The following is a 16,040-nucleotide window of genomic DNA, read 5'->3' as shown; positions in this document are numbered from 1 at the left end:
CATTTTTTAGAATTAAAAATGTTCTTTTGTATTTTTTAGCAAAAACAAAACTAACCACAATCACCCATTTGAAGTTTATGTTGTTTATTTTCTCAAGATAAATCTTTTCACTTCAATGGATCTTATTTATAAAAAATACTTTTTTACATTTTTACAATTCATAAATTATTAAATTTCATACAAAACATTTGATCTTTCTTTTGAAAATTTTGTGGACCAGTGGCCCACAGTTTATCCTCCTATAAAATGACTTTGTACATATTATATACTTTTATTCTCTATTCAAACCCTATAGTATATAGGGTTTCCATTTAATAGAATCAATAGTTTGGTCAGGACTTCAGTCTGTCATCCCAAAAGCAGTTGCTCTTCCCTGAAACAAGATAGTCAAAATCTCGACACTTGCCACAAGACTTGATGCCACAGCGAAACTCTTCCCGTTTGCTGCCATCAACACTATCCTTATGGCAATACTTCACATCACATGGATACCAGCTAAGACATAGCGGTAATCTACAGATACATGGCTTATTGCTTTCACTGATGATGTTACAGCGTTTCTTTGTTCCCAGGGTAGCTGTTAGATTTTGAACAGCATCTCCTTTGTCAACTGCTTTAGAGGAATTACCTGGAAAAGATTGGATTTAATATAATATTAGTTATCTTTTCTACCAGGTTTCTCCAGGTTTTGTACTTTTTGAGAACTAAGTATTATTACTAACATTTTATGTTTTTGTGACCTAAAAATTCAAAATGTGGAATTTCTTTTATAAAGGCAGTCTGAATTAGTAAATTTTGATGGAAAGAAGCTAAAAATCTAGCTATCTGACAGTTTAATTTTTCCTCATGTTGTATCAACTTACTGTCAAACAGAGAATAGAGGTCTTCCCCGCTGACATGTACTACATCAACGTCCCCACACAATTTCCTGACGTTCTCATTCATGTATCTTGCTTTGGATATTTGTACTGAATGGTCCAAGACTATTTCTTGAGTCCCTAGGTCTATCTCAGGTATGCGAACTGTGTTGGGGTTTTTCTGTGAAGAAGAAAAAGAAAAAGAAATCAGTCTTTGCTAGGCATGAGGGAGAAAGGCAGTAGAATTTTCAGGGTGGACATCAATTCTTATGTATCCCAAATAGAATGAGTGCATCCAAATATTATAGTTGGCTAAGTCATGGGCTGATATTAGAGAAGTGCAGCTGAACAAAGGCTAAAATAATATGAACAGTGTAGCAGGTTCCTATGTGTAAGCAAATGACCTAAGGTAGGGTTGGTAAAAAAAATTATACTAAGGTAGGCAATGGTCTATCCAATAGTTTCCTTCTATTTCCTACCTGTCTCAACTTGGACATTACATCTGGCGATATATACTCATCGTCCAGCAATGGTATGGCAAAGCATGTTGTTTTATATGGGTTCTCAGCTAAATCTATTTCACCAAGTATGACAGTCTTGAATATCTGTAGTTTCTGGTGATAAAACATTGATCAGATTAATTCAGAAAATCAATTGCAAACTAAAAGAGCATGGGTGCATTGTTGGTTGTTTGCTTGCAAAGCAAGGAGCAGAAAGCTGCTACATATTTAGACCAAGTGCAACGTACAACCAGTTACATTTTCCCCTGTGCATAATGATGGTACGAGAATATAAAATTTTGAAATAACTGCCTTCCCTCTCCCCAACATTTTCACTATCCTTAATATCCCTTCTGGATATGAATGGTGATAAAGGAATGAATACTATTGTGGTCAATTTTATCTGAACCGCATTATTTTTTAAGTTAATGATTGGCCAGGAATCATCATATGGTACGATAAACACCCAGGCCCAATCTGCTGATTTCCATAGTAATGGGGAGAGAATGGTATTCCAGATAAATAACATGCCAATAGCTCGATCATGCAAATATCAATGTACAGCAGCCTAACTTTCAAACTCAAAATATAAGATTAGATGTATTCATATGTCGTATCTGATTTAAATCAAGCCATAGTAATAAGGTTCATCGTCAAACTTGATGACTTGTTTGTGTAATATGTGAATAATCTTCAACTCCCATTGTCTTCAAAGGAAAATTATATTATAATAGCTTTAAAATTACTATTTCTGATAACATCTCGAGAGCGGCTTGATCAATATTTCAAGTTTTTCTTCCCTGACCACAGCTAGCTACATCGTAAACCTTCGGAATGCTTTCTATTAAATAATGCAGAAATAACGGTTCAAAAATACTACTTTCCAAAGCTATAGTCTTACAACTCGCACAAAAGGAATCTGAAAGTTTTGTAAAATGACAGAAACCAGTCATTTTTGATCATTAATGCTATGAATATGAGATATCGAGAAATGCAAACCTTGTTGAAATCCAGAAGAATGTCGACAAACCGATAATCATAGAGATTGTAAGAAACCGCAACGAGTCCTCTGTCTGGAAACGACTCGAATTCCTGCTGCGTGATGCTACCACTTTTGGATCGTACATTCACCACAAGTTCTGGGGTGCTTTTAACGACAAAAACAAGGAGCAAAGTGGTTGTAATTCTCAACCAAAGAGACGCCATCTTGCCTTGACATCGATCTAATCACATTCGTGACGATCTGGTGACTACTGAGTGACGTCACTTCCGGATTTTTTCCTTTGTATTTCTTTTTGGGGGTCATTTTACCCTTCGGTCTGAATTGAAATTGTTTCTTTTTCTGTAGGATTTTTCAGAATTGTCAAAATAAGGGTCTTTTTGAAGAATCATATATTTAGTTTTGTCAAGCAACTTTTTAACAGTTTTTCATTATTTTGCGTAAAGTATTTTATTATTAAGAATATATAATAGTGAGTGAATAGACCCGTTTCGAATTCCAAATTACCGCTGTGTTTCTTGATTACAGGCTTGTACGGGGTTAGCCTCGAGTTTGTGCAGAATATTCACGTGTTCCAGTCAAGGTCCGTCGAGTTTCAAAGTGTTCATATTGTTGAAGTTGTGCATTCTTTACTTTACCGTTGGTATTTGTGAATATTTAAACACTGATACGAGGCTAACCCTGTGCAAATGAGTCTGTAATCAAGGAACACCGCGGTAATTTGGAATTCGAAACTGGTCTATTTCTAAACCTGATATTATTTTGTCCATAGCTGTAGTAGTAAAAATAGTTAAAAATAGTTTTATTCGCGTGACGCAAAGTTATTCAACCAGATTCAACTGAGCGGAAAAGCGTTACGTGTCTTATAACCCCCAACAAAAGCTAGACGCTGAGACCAATGCGCACAGGTGCATACAGTATATTATCTTCTAATGATTTTAAAGTATTTTCAAAATTATATTATTCCTTATATTATCTATTTTATTCTTTCTTAATGAGGATATAGAGTGATTTCGTGATGACAGACAGGCATTTTCCATTTCCGGTAGAATATCCATAACGAGGCTCCCTACTCGATGACCACCTCACTCACGTACTCGCCATTTATTTTTGTCTTGTCGGTGGTGAAATAACTGGTTGTTTTATATTAAATTTTCCTAAATTTATCCATATTGGATAGAAATGGAGAACTCTAACACAAGTCCTACGGGTTCAGAGAACGATTTAGAAGGTGAGAAGAACTGAAAATCTCCGTTTTGCTTTTTAAAAAAATCGTAGTTCAGGGCTTGCATAACAACACAAATTCTGAGCAATTTATTCACTTGATACTGAGCTTGGGCGAATAGGATAACGTTTTGATATACCATTTATGAAAAAACCCTCATGTTTTTCTTGTTAGTTATCTAATACCACAAAACATTTCACAATAATTGTCGTGTGGTAGACAAAAAACTTCATGCTAATGGCTAACCTTTCACAAAAGGAGGCCGAACACTTAAGCCATTTTCTTCCCAAGAGATGTCAGATTTACAACCTATTTCTCTAATATAATGATAGGTAAACGTTTCTATTGAATTTAAGTTGTATTTTGTCAGGAAAATTTGGTTCATTGGTTAGATATTTTTTGTTAAATACACACAACTTTTGATCGACAAAAGCAGCTGGGTGCTTGGGCAAAAAGGATCAAGCTACTCGTCTGTAAAACCGCTCAGAAAGCTTAGTTCTTTTTATCCCTTTTCATTATTGAAAAGGATTTTAGTATTAAGACCTAGGGTTTAAAATTACTCAAGGGATAAATAAAGACTTTTGTTTTATTGATCTGATGACATTAGTTTATGCACTGGTTTACACCATTGTGTAAACACGACGGGGGTTACTAGATCAACCAATAGGAATCATTGTTATATTTACCTTCTAAAGTACTTGATCGAGGTTTGGAGAGTGAAAGTTGTACGAACTCAAGTTCAACGTTATGGCGGAAAAGACGGGAAGTAGGTCTTCTGCGAGACCAATGCTTCATAGACAGCGAGAACGAACCCAGAGCGTCCCAGAAGGAAAAGATTGTGAAGATCTGTTTTCTTTTCCCCCAGAGACATTGAGGCGCCATACGTTGCTATCCAGCGAGTTCCAAAATCGTCCCAATATGAAGACAGCCAAGAACAAGAAACATGACGTTTTTTCGACACTACAAGAGACCTTGGAAGTGCTCAGAGACGAAGCTGGTGCTAGGTCTAGGGATTCACACAAGAGAGATGACTTGTGGTGTCATCCGTTTGAAATCCCTGAGCATCCTATAGGACAGAGCGAAATGAGACGAGATGAGATTGACTTGGAAAGGCAACAATCGAGAATCATGCGAGCAGGCTCTACGACTACCTTAGATGAAAAAATGTTCTCTTCTACAGACGGCAGTCATGAACAGTTACCAATCTTTTATCAAAGATTATCAATTTCTGGAGAGAATAGCAGCGGGGTGAGTACAAGTTTGCTGCCAGACAAATTTTCAGGATTAGCAGAACTGATTTAATCTTGTTGGCCTAAAGTAATTAATATATTCCTCTCAGATGTAAGCTTTTTAATCAATTCTTAAATTTATCAGTCGTTGTTTAGACATTTTTTAATTGTTTATAATGTTAATTTCCCTGCTGGTAAGCATTCCTTCGTTATCATATCTGATCTGCCTCTTTTTTTTGGTCTTGCATTTAATTTATTCCTGCAGTACAAAGTGAAACTTTAGGTACTAAGAAAATGCTACTTCAGAATGCACACCTACTTGATCACGCTCATCAAATCTGTGGTTGAAAAAAATAAATTATCCTGCTGCTGTGCAAAGATTATAGAAAGGTCAAATCTGGAAAATACAAAAATTAATGACTAACTATTTTCATGCTGTTTTGTAGGTTCCAATAGATGAACTGAAACAAGCTTCCAAGCTACTTGTTGAAGCCCTTTTCATACGTTTTAAGTACATGGTATTAAGTATGCAGAGTTACTGCCCTACATTAGCTGAGTCATTAAATTCTGTACATGAAGACTACAACTTAGATAAGTTTATGGCTTCGCGAAATATGGACAAGCCTAAACCTCCACCCAAAAGAGGTTTGTATGACTTCTCATTTACCATGTTACTGTTTCAACCACTTAAACTTCTTTATTTGCCAAGTTTTCAGCAAATTTTGTACAAAACAGTCATGTACTTTACAGCAAGATAATTAAAAACAAAATTAATATCTATGAATATGTACTAATACTGAGAAATATACACACACGTTAGCGCACACACACAATATGCACATGAAACATGTACATATACATGCACACAAATTACATATATGTAGCGTCATACACATATGTAAATATATTCTGTATATATATATATATATACAGCCATTTGCAAAAATTATGGCCGTTTCAAATATAAATACAAGTATATCGAAAGTATATCAGACAGGGCGGGATATCTTTCTTGATATTTTTTTCAGAAAGCCCTAATGATAGACAACTCGAAAAAAATATAATGGAGGATATCCCATAACATTTGATATGCTTTTGATACACTTGTATATATATTGGAAGCGGCCATAATTTTTGCAAATGGCTGTGTATATATATATATATATATATACATACTGCATGCATATACAGATATAAAAGCACAAGTATATGTCCAGTATAATGATAATGATATAAAAATATAGTATTAAAATAAGAAAAATGCAAGATAAAGAGCTATAGCTATGCCTCTCTCAAGTCATCCAGTCCATCCAATCACTATTTTGTCTTCACTTTATCAAATTCTGTAAAGCCCAGGAGCATGGAAAAAGCCACTCCATTTGTTAACTTTTCTTCTCTTTTTCTAGATCTTGAGTTCTATAATTATTCCAGTCACTCTCCATTTGACCAGGAAATCCCTGGTGACTGTGGCTACAAGGTGAAGATGGTTGATGGTGTCATACAAGTGATGTCCAGCGGTAATTCAGACGGTAGTGAGAAGAAGTGTGAGGTCATTCATCCCTTTCCTGATCTTCAAGAGTTCTTTGACGATCAAAATGTTTTATTTGCTTTGTCGACCCATGGACCTATGTAAGTCATGGTATACATTAACATACTATAAATATTTCTCAAAAAAAGTTATCAAAACTTGCATACTATTAGAGTCTATTTTCTTTGGTATTATTGAGGAGGAAAATAGACTCTGCTGATATAGAAGAGTACTTTTGTTGCACATATATGCAGTAACTAGGCAAGACTGTCTATTTTCAATTTATTTTATTTAGAGGCTTTCATCACGCTTAAGTTTTAACAACGAAAAAGAAAAAAGAAATTAAAAATGACAGACTCTAAGCTGACGGGCTCAGCATTCTCCCTCCCCACCTAAAGAAGGGAGAGAGACAAGAAACTGTGCTCACAGCGAATTCTAAACACACTAAATTCCAATTCAATCTTTGGGAGGCAAGGGGAGGGAGGCACGATTTGTTTGTGTCATGCCCCTGTAACTTAATGACGTAATCTTATACCCATTCTTTATTCACCAGCAAATCTTTTTCCTACCGTCGCCTGAAGTATCTAGAGTCTAAATACAACCTTCATGCTTTGCTCAATGATTTGAAGGAGATTGCAGCCATGAAGGAGGTACCACATAGGGATTTCTATAATGTTAGAAAGGTAAGAAGGCTTGTCTTTTTATCTTGCTCTAGATTACTGTTATAATGATGGCGATGATGAAGAAGTTTGTGACAACATTGATGGTAATGATAATGGTGTTGTCTGTGATGTAGATGCTACAAGTAATGACAGTGATGCTTTGGATGTTGGTAATAAGTGGGTGGTGATGATGCTGCTGATGATGATGACATGAAGATAGACTGATCAACTGTGTTTATAAATCAAAGCTAAAGACCAGTCAGCTAGCACTACATAATACTTGCTGTTTATTGTTATGATTTATTTTCTCATTCAACTCCATTTTCTATCTTCAGGTAGACACTCACGTGCATGCTGCATCCTGCATGAACCAGAAGCATCTGTTGAGGTTCATAAAGAAGAAGATGAAGACTGAAGGTGATGTTCCTTGCATCAAGATCGACGGCAAAGTGGCAACATTAAGAGAAGTATGTACTAAAAAATTTCAGTAATAACATGCAGCCTGTTAGGAATATTAGGAATATTTTCCTCTACCTACGTTTCAAACAAACCTTCAAATTGTATTGATACCCTGAAACAACTTCTGAAAGTCAGAGCACAGCTAACTCACATATCGAAATTGGAATTTAAGTTGTTAAGTTTTGCAGAGAGAGAGAAAATACAGGAATCCTGGATACTGTAAAAAGTGCTGACAGACTCTACTCAAATGTGATGCACAGTCCAGGAATCAAACCCTAGACTCCTAGTTCCATGCAATCATGATTAGGATGGTGGTGAATGAATGCTCTCTTATTAATATTATCTGCTAATCTATGTGCCACCTTTTCGCATAACTGGCCTATCAGCCAGGGTGGTACAGGGGGAGTCGCCATCACATTTCATGCATCAATATTTCTAAAATTAATGCATCATTGATAATTTTGAGGCAAATTAATGGATCACAAATTTTAACGTAATTTTAACTGGATTTTAACTTTCCACGACATCTAATAATTAATCATTTACGAATCATGCACAATTTAAGAGAAGAATTTCATGCATAACACTAAACCTGGAATTCACAAATCATCTTCTACGTTTTGCTATATTCACATATCATGCACTTTTAGCCTAAATCATGCATAACCCCTGCGCCACCCTGACTATTACCTACGAGCAACCTAATGACACTACTGGCATTATGAAGCATTTGTTTTAAGGCTTTTCTATACAGTGGTTGAGAAATTATTTACTTTTCCTAGGTGTTTGCCATGCTGAACTTGACACCATATGACTTGAGTGTGGATACGCTGGACGTCCATGCGGTAAATAAGACCTTCAGTCATTCTTGGGGGGAGGGGAGGGAAATTAGTTTTTTTGGTGAAAGAGAAATACTCATTTTGGAGTCAAAAGAATATTATTATATCTACCATAGATGAAGTGTATTTTTCAGAAGAGAATCTAATATTTTACTTTCTTGGAGATGCTTACCCATAATTTTGAGTTTCAAGTAAATTTTACTTGGTTTGGAGGGGGGAGGAGGGGGATTTTGGTGGCAAAAAACAATGATCGATTATTATCTATAATATTTTTTTAAATCATGGCAGTTTATCGTAATTAACAAATTGGTTGTTAGAGAGTTTTAGATTGACTTTTTTTCTCCCCGCAAACGGCAAACGTGACCACGTTTTCATCGTTTTCTTGTATTTTGCTTTACCTTTTACAAACCTTCTCACCAAAGACAAACATTCTTTGTTTTTCTACTACTTGGACGTTTTTGTGATTCTTTTTAAGATATTTAAAATATTTTTTAATGGTCAACTGACATTTCATGTTTGCCATGAACTTAAATCTAAAACTCTCTATTACTGTATTCTAAATTGTAGGTTATGTTTTTTTTGTAGAAAAAAAAAAGAGATTTTCAAACCTTAGTTTGTTTTCTTTTTTGTTAAACTGTGAGTCCAGAAAGTGCCAGATCTGAATGCAGACGATGAGCTGGAACAAAAGATGTATGACTCTAGACGGGAGCAGTTGTGTAGTGAGTGCAATGAAACATGCTTTTAGTGTAGAAAGCTGTTCATTCACATAACTGCATCCACACACTTTGATTTTTTCAAGATAGAGTAAATTTTGTATTAGTGGGAAATTTTATTTACTGACTTGGAAGCAAATGGGCTTGTCTGATTGGCTGATTGTTAACCTTTAATTGTAAGACCCAAATGTTACCCAATGACAAATTTGTTGCAGTGCTATTTGTTGCAGTGCTTTTTCCTCCACTCATATAAAATTTACTTCAGTTCACTTGTGCATCTATGCTGACAGTCAGTCACTATTGCAATCATGTCGATCACAGCACCAATTGTTCCTATCCTTCTCCCTATTCACAGGACAGTAACACATTCCATCGTTTTGACAAGTTTAACTCTAAGTACAATCCTGTCGGTGAGTATCATCAGCACTCCACATACCTGCATTTGTACTTTTGTAATATTGCAATATTTTGTATCACATGCTTTGTCGAACATGCTCAACATGAATGTGAACATTGGTTTTTTCCTGCTTCTGGTCAACTAGTTGAAAGAAATGAAATGGGATGGATGGATTTAGCAAAAGCATGGGTGAATTAATAGGAATTAATCTAATAATTATACAGCTTCTCATTAATCCCATATAGGTAACTGTCCAATTATTTTCTTAATTGGACAGGTCTTGTTGATATGGGATTAATTAGGCAGCTATATAATTAATAGGTAATGGGATTTCATGTTCCCCAATCAAGAAATAATTAGACTCAAAAAATTCCTCTGACTGCCAAATTGGACTCGGCCTATTGCCTCATCCAATTTTGTCAGTCCTCAGAATTTTCCTCGTCCAATTAAGAGCATGGAGTCCTATTACATATACTTATTAGAGGGTAGTAGGGATGGAAGGATAGGGTGACAGATGGACAGACAGATATATTTTTTCTATCTTTTATCCCATTCACAATTTTTCAATCATCTACCCATTCTTGTAGCTTTATTATAGGTGATTATTCGAAAGATGGAAATGAATAAGCATTTCAACGGAAAATATTCGACAAACCAGCTAGCAGCCATCTTGTCTAAATGCTATAATCACCTGTAAAAAAATAAATAAATAATGGGAAGTTTTTAATGAATCAGTGTGCTGGTTTTTTGATAATCACCTGTGATATTTTACTAAAACCAAATAATGATAACATTAAGCAATATATAGCCACTTAGAACTAATGATTTGCATTGCAACTTTCAAAAAAATAAAGATTTTGAATTAAGATTTGTTTTTTTTAAGGTGAAAGTCAACTGAGAGAGATATTCTTAAAAACGCAAAACCACATCAATGGAAAGTACTTTGCCCAGCTATTGAAAGAAGTATTTGCAGACCTTGAGGAGAGCAAGTACCAGAATGCAGAATATCGTATTTCAATATATGGACGTTCTAGGGATGAATGGGACAACTTGGCCAATTGGGCTGTAGAACATAAAGTATACTCCCAGAATGTACGCTGGCTTATTCAAGTTCCAAGGCTTTAGTAAGTTGATTTGAGCTATCCATTTATGTGATTTTCTTACTTCAGGGGGTGAAAATTCCCTCATTTTTTTAGCAATACCCTGAAAAGGCCAGGGCATGGCTAAGTCACAGGTCAAACCCTGAAACAACCTCTTGGCTGATCAAAATCAGGGCACAGCTACCTCACAGATCAAACCCTAAAACAACCTCTGGGCTGATTAAAGTCAGGGTATGGCTAATTTACAGTTCAGATATTGAAATTTAGCATGTTGGGTTTTGCAGAAGGATAAAAACTGGAGAACCCTTGAATAAAGGGAGAAATGTACCTATAAACAGACTCTACTCAAATGTGATGCTGAGTTCAGGAATCTAACCTGAGATTCCTGAGGAAAGAGATGAATGAACTAACACTACTTTACCCTTAATTCCCAATAGATATTAAAAACATTCATTAACTACGGGACTTGCTGTAATTAATTTATCATGTTATCTCTATAGTGATGTCTATAGGTCTAAGAATTTAGTGCAGAACTTTGAGGAGGTACTAGAGAACTTGTTCATGCCGATGTTTGAGGCAACACTCAACCCACAGTCTCATCCACAACTGCACCAGTTCTTAACACAGGTAAAACACCTCTCAATATTCTTAAAAATCGATTGAAGAAGCCTAGATTTTTCAGCATCAATTTAGAACCAAGTGTGGCTTGGTTGGTTAATGTGCTGCATGCTGAGCAAGAGGACCATAAGAATTTGTTTAAGATCCTCAGTGACCTAACCCATTAATCTATTTCACCCCGGCCTGCTCTCAGTCTGACCTCTAGCTCAGCTGGTAGAGCATCGGTAGTACAGTTCCGAAGGTCGTGGGTTCGAATCCCAGCGAGGTCGGAAATTAATTTTTCCGAATTTAATTCCAAGGGCTTTCGCCCGGAATAACCTCATTCCCAAGCACTACAACTTACCTATATTATCTTCTACTATTTCATTAGTGCCATGCGGTCCACATACTCTCTTCTTTGCATCATAATTACCGCAACCTAACATCTATTTCACCCCGGCCTGCTCTCAGTCTGACCTCTAGCTCAGCTGGTAGAGCATCGGTAGTACAGTTCCGAAGGTCGTGGGTTCGAATCCCAGCGAGGTCGGAAATTAATTTTTCCGAATTTAATTCCAAGGGCTTTCGCCTGGAATAACCTCGTTCCCAAGCACTACAACTTACCTATATTATCTTCTACTAACCCATTAATGCGTTAACTGATAAGGAAGAAGTCCATTGTTTGATCCTTGATGTCCACACACTTTGGTTTTAAGCAGCAAGTGGGTTTGGTCAGTGTGCTGCCTGCAAATGAAGAGCACCATTTTTTGATCCTAAGTGACCTCCCACACTTGTTTTAAGGAGCAAGTGTGCTTGGTTAATGTGCTGCCTGCTAAGCAATAGGTCCATTGTTTGATACTCAATGACCTCCCACACTTGTTTTAAGGAGCAATTGTGGCTTGGTTGGTTAGTGTGCTGCCTGCTAAGCAAGAGGTCCATTGTTTGATCCTAAGTGACCTCCCACACTTGTTTCAAGGAGCAATTGTGGCATGGTTGGTTAATGTGCTGCCTGCTAAGCAAGGTCTTACAGGTCCTCAGTGATCTCACAAACTCGTTTCACCACTTGCATTATTCACCAGGTGATAGGATTCGATAGCGTTGATGATGAGAGTAAAGGAGAGAGTCATCTGTTCAGTCAGAACAGCCCACTACCAGCCAACTGGACATCAGAGGACAACCCTCCCTACTCTTACTACCTGTACTACATGTATTCCAATATGGTCTGCTTGAATCATCTTAGACGGTAAGACATCACAATAAGCAATATAATATAATAATATAAGCAATATAATACGGTACTGACTCCCAGCACACGGTATGTGATGCTGTAACATTGAATTGGCTTGAATGAACATGGCGCTACTGTGGTAAAGTTAAAATCTCTTCGTACTTAATGTAATAGTATCGTTTTTTCATCCAACATGTAGAGAGCGAGGTTTCAATACCTTCAAGCTTCGTCCACACTGTGGTGAGGCTGGCCCCGCCCATCATTTAGTGACAGCCTTCATGTTGAGTGAGAACATTTCCCATGGCCTACTGTTAAGAAAGGTATTGAGTGCGCACATTTTCTTTCATAACTAACATAGTCATCTAGTAGTTATCTAATGATCAGGGGAGGGGGTCAATTTGAGGGGTCGTTGCAGGAACCTAAATGTAAAAGAGTGTAAATTTGGCAAAAGATCCCCAAGCATCCTAACCAAGTTAATAGATCTTGATTTGGATTCAAAAGAATTTTGGAACCTCCGCCTGTTCGGTCCCCTTTCCCTTTGCCTTTTTTTATAGAGATCCCACGGGTACAAATATATGGAAACCCTAGGTTAATATGTGCTTCCCTGCTAGCAGAGCTATTTTCCTTTTGTTTGCGCATGCGTGGCGTAACTTAGCAACGCTGTCATGATTTTGACAGCCGCCACGGTGTGTTACATTTGCTCATGCGCACTACATGTAATCGGTTAAAACCGGTTTTGTTCGTGGACGGCGGTGTATCAAAGGAAACGCTCTACATCGGCAGTCTCCTTCCTCCCCGCCTGAAAGAAGGGAGAGAAAAGAGAAGACTCTGCTAGCAGGGAAAATATGTGCATACTTTTTCCTACATATTTTTTCATACTTTTACTTTTTGTCAGGTTCCTGCTCTCCAGTACTTGTACTATCTAGCACAGATCGGAATCGCCATGTCACCGCTCAGCAACAACTCGCTGTTTCTCAACTACCAACGCAACCCGTTACCAGAATTCCTCTCAAGAGGGTTGTTAATCTCCCTCTCTACTGACGATCCCCTCATGTTTCATTTCACCAAGGTATAGTAACAATTAATACGCACTAGGGGGTCATTTGAGTATTTTTATGACGCCATGTCTCTGTTAATGGCAAGCATGTGTGGCATGGTGATGAATGCACGCATCTCACCAGCCCAGGGGCTGAAGCGAAGGTTCATAGATTTCCTCCCTCCTCAAAAATCAAAACTTCTAGATTCCAATCTTGGATAAAAGAAGAGCCTCTCTGAGGGAACACTGCTGGACCCCTCTTTATGTTGTTGTATGAGCATGTTGCACAGCGAATATACGGCCTAGATGTGCGCACTGTTCTTAAACATTGTCTTAAATGTTATTGTTCAAACAGGAACCACTGATGGAGGAATACAGTATTGCAGCTCAAGTCTGGAAATTAAGCCAGTGTGACATGGCGGAACTGGCGCGTAACAGTGTACTGATGAGTGGCTTCGAAGACGAGGTAGGAGTCTAGAATATTACACAGAACGCGAGCATGTTTTCTACTTTTGTACTACGCTATTATGGCTACGGTCATGCTTCTCCAAACACTTTTCGGGTGTTCTGCAAATTCCTGCGTGCTTCATCACTTCACAGTATTTAGGAGAAGCGAAATTTCTATTTCTTCACGAGTGCACCTTAGCAAGTAAACAGCATTCTATTTTAGTTGTCGTTGCAAAGTAGGGCATCTAAGTTATACAAAGATGGCGAAGAAGCTGGAGACAGTTCTTTGTACCAGGCTACGCTCTTGATGTACTGGATGTCGTTCACGTCCTTTAGGGAGGGGGATGGGTGACGTAATTGCGCATGCGTACCTTCTATCTTCAACACGTTCTCGTGTGTTTTCAGATTAGTCATCACTCAATAAAATATTCTTATTCTCATTTCTTATATTTTACCCAGGTGAAGCATCAGTGGATTGAAAACGCGACTGGGGGGAATGATATCACAAAAACTAATGTACCTAACATCAGGGTGGCGTTCCGGCAGGAAACTCTTACTGAAGAACTGAAGACAATTTGCGAAGGAGCACGCGATTAGAGCCATGTTCCGCAGGAAAATACTCCAGGGCGTGCGCCACGCAAGACAAATGGCCAACGTAAAAATGTGATTAGAATTACGTGAGTAAGACAAACAAATAAGAAAATGATGAATTTACGAAATAAATAAAAAAGAGAACAAGATTTAGTAATAGATAACGTAGTCAGCTTAGCAATCCAAGCCGAGTAAAGGAAAGAATCCCTCTGTTATCGCTAAACATCGTAACCCAATAGGGAAACGCACGGTACCTCGACTCTCAAATGGTTTCCCGCTTACCCAATCGCAGTTAAAAACTAGGAAACCATTTAAGTGTCACGCTACCTCAATTTGTTTTCGAAATCTTCATCTTACGAGTAATATCATTTTGCTTTCTTAATATTTCAAACTTCACTTATAAAATTAAAAATATTACTTTTCATCGTCCCTTCAAGGGATTTAAAATTTTTAAATTTTAAATGAAAATCTGAATATTCCTAAACATTTCAAGTTTCAATTATAACAATTTTCAATATACAAATACATTTATTCAAATTCTATTTTAATGCCTTCTAACAATATAACATAAAATTAACAATCTATTATTGGTCATTATGCTATTGGATCTTGATTGGTTTCATAACTATTAATCTGGTCACTTGCAAGCCAGCATCTTGCAAAATACCTGGCAATATAAAGTCATGTAGATCCACAGTTTATTTGACAGTCTTTAAAATTTTAATACCGTGTTAGTCGAAGCCTGGAAGCTTTTTTCTTGTAGTATTTAATGCAGGAAAAAAACAAATGTGGTTAAAGCTGCTGTTGGATATCAAGCTCACACTTTTTTGAGGCGCCGTTGCGCACAGTGATTTCTCATTCAACTTGTCTCGCGAAAAAAATTGTACCTTAGTAAGAGGTTTTATGGGTGTGCAAATAGGATTGTCCGACTTTTTGTTGCAGGAGTAGAACTACCTTGTACTCTCTGCACCCACCTGTAGCAATTTTCTGATAGACAAGTTGCAAAGGAATCCGGTGCGCAACATAGTCTTGAAGCAACCTGAAATTTTTATCGTTTAACACGCTATTTAGTTTGTAAATAATTTCTAAACATTATTCGGGTAACATGTCAATTTATTTCTAATGTTTTACATTAACTATTATACGTAAACCCAACGATATATCTTGGTTGGTAAAAAAAGTATCTTACAAATTATTTTCCCATTTCTTGTATCCATTCGTTTCTAAATGTTCAATGAATAAAATAAAAAATAAAACCAAAATCCTTGTTCTTCATTGTCTTTCTGTTACAATCCTGTAAAGAAGATACCAATGGACACTTCTCAAAATTGTCTTAAATGCAAGGGTAACATGGAAATACAAAAGAAATACCAAATTCCATTGAAAGAAAGCGTGATTTTTTTTTTTGTATTTTCATGTCCTCGCATTCAAGCAAATTTTGAGAATGTCTAGTTTAAGGAGCGTTTTTTCAGATGAAGCTCCCTTTTTGGAGGGGGGATAGGGTGAGGTGTTTCAACCTCTTCTTCGACCTTTGTCGACTAACCAAAAGGTTTGTTAAATTTTAAAATTAGATTGTCTAAAAGGTAAATGGTGTTTAAAAAAAGACATTGTTATTGGGCTTCCTGTGTAAAATAT

At 36.9% G+C, this 16,040-nt stretch overlaps 2 protein-coding genes across 3 annotated transcripts; one reads left to right on the top strand and one right to left on the bottom strand.

Annotated features, from left to right (window-relative positions):
- Positions 1-67: 67 nt before the first annotated feature.
- Positions 68-2,591, bottom strand: LOC116291685 (out at first protein). The gene is made up of 4 exons (XM_031698889.2): positions 2,357-2,591; positions 1,337-1,471; positions 864-1,038; positions 68-628 (listed from the first exon to the last, which is right to left on the bottom strand). The coding sequence occupies exons 1-4, from the start codon at positions 2,561-2,563 to the stop codon at positions 333-335; spliced, it is 813 nt and encodes a 270-aa protein (XP_031554749.2). The 5' UTR covers positions 2,564-2,591; the 3' UTR covers positions 68-332.
- An 833-nt stretch (positions 2,592-3,424) lies between these two features.
- LOC116291699 (AMP deaminase 2) lies at positions 3,425-15,667 on the top strand. Of its 2 annotated transcripts, none has more exons than XM_031698908.2 (15): positions 3,425-3,588; positions 4,448-4,830; positions 5,258-5,456; positions 6,218-6,440; positions 6,893-7,022; positions 7,337-7,468; positions 8,243-8,305; positions 9,368-9,422; positions 10,293-10,533; positions 11,010-11,136; positions 12,183-12,346; positions 12,531-12,651; positions 13,227-13,400; positions 13,723-13,833; positions 14,274-15,667. In XM_031698908.2, exons 1-15 carry the CDS (start codon positions 3,540-3,542, stop codon positions 14,409-14,411), a joined length of 2,310 nt encoding a protein of 769 aa, XP_031554768.2. In that variant the 5' UTR covers positions 3,425-3,539; the 3' UTR covers positions 14,412-15,667. The 2 variants fall into 2 exon arrangements, with proteins under 2 accessions (XP_031554768.2, XP_031554767.2); XM_031698907.2 differs by having other exon boundaries at positions 3,431-3,588; positions 4,278-4,830.
- Positions 15,668-16,040: the final 373 nt, after the last annotated feature.

Source organism: Actinia tenebrosa, unplaced genomic scaffold (genome assembly GCF_029948245.1).
Source record: "Actinia tenebrosa isolate PJP-AT-01 unplaced genomic scaffold, QUT_ActTen_1.0 PGA_scaffold0__85_contigs__length_37466705, whole genome shotgun sequence".
In the NCBI taxonomy this organism is placed as follows: Eukaryota; Metazoa; Cnidaria; class Anthozoa; order Actiniaria; family Actiniidae; genus Actinia; species Actinia tenebrosa.
The sequence above is the reverse complement of the archived record's forward strand: the minus strand, read 5'-3'. Positions and strand labels throughout refer to the sequence as shown.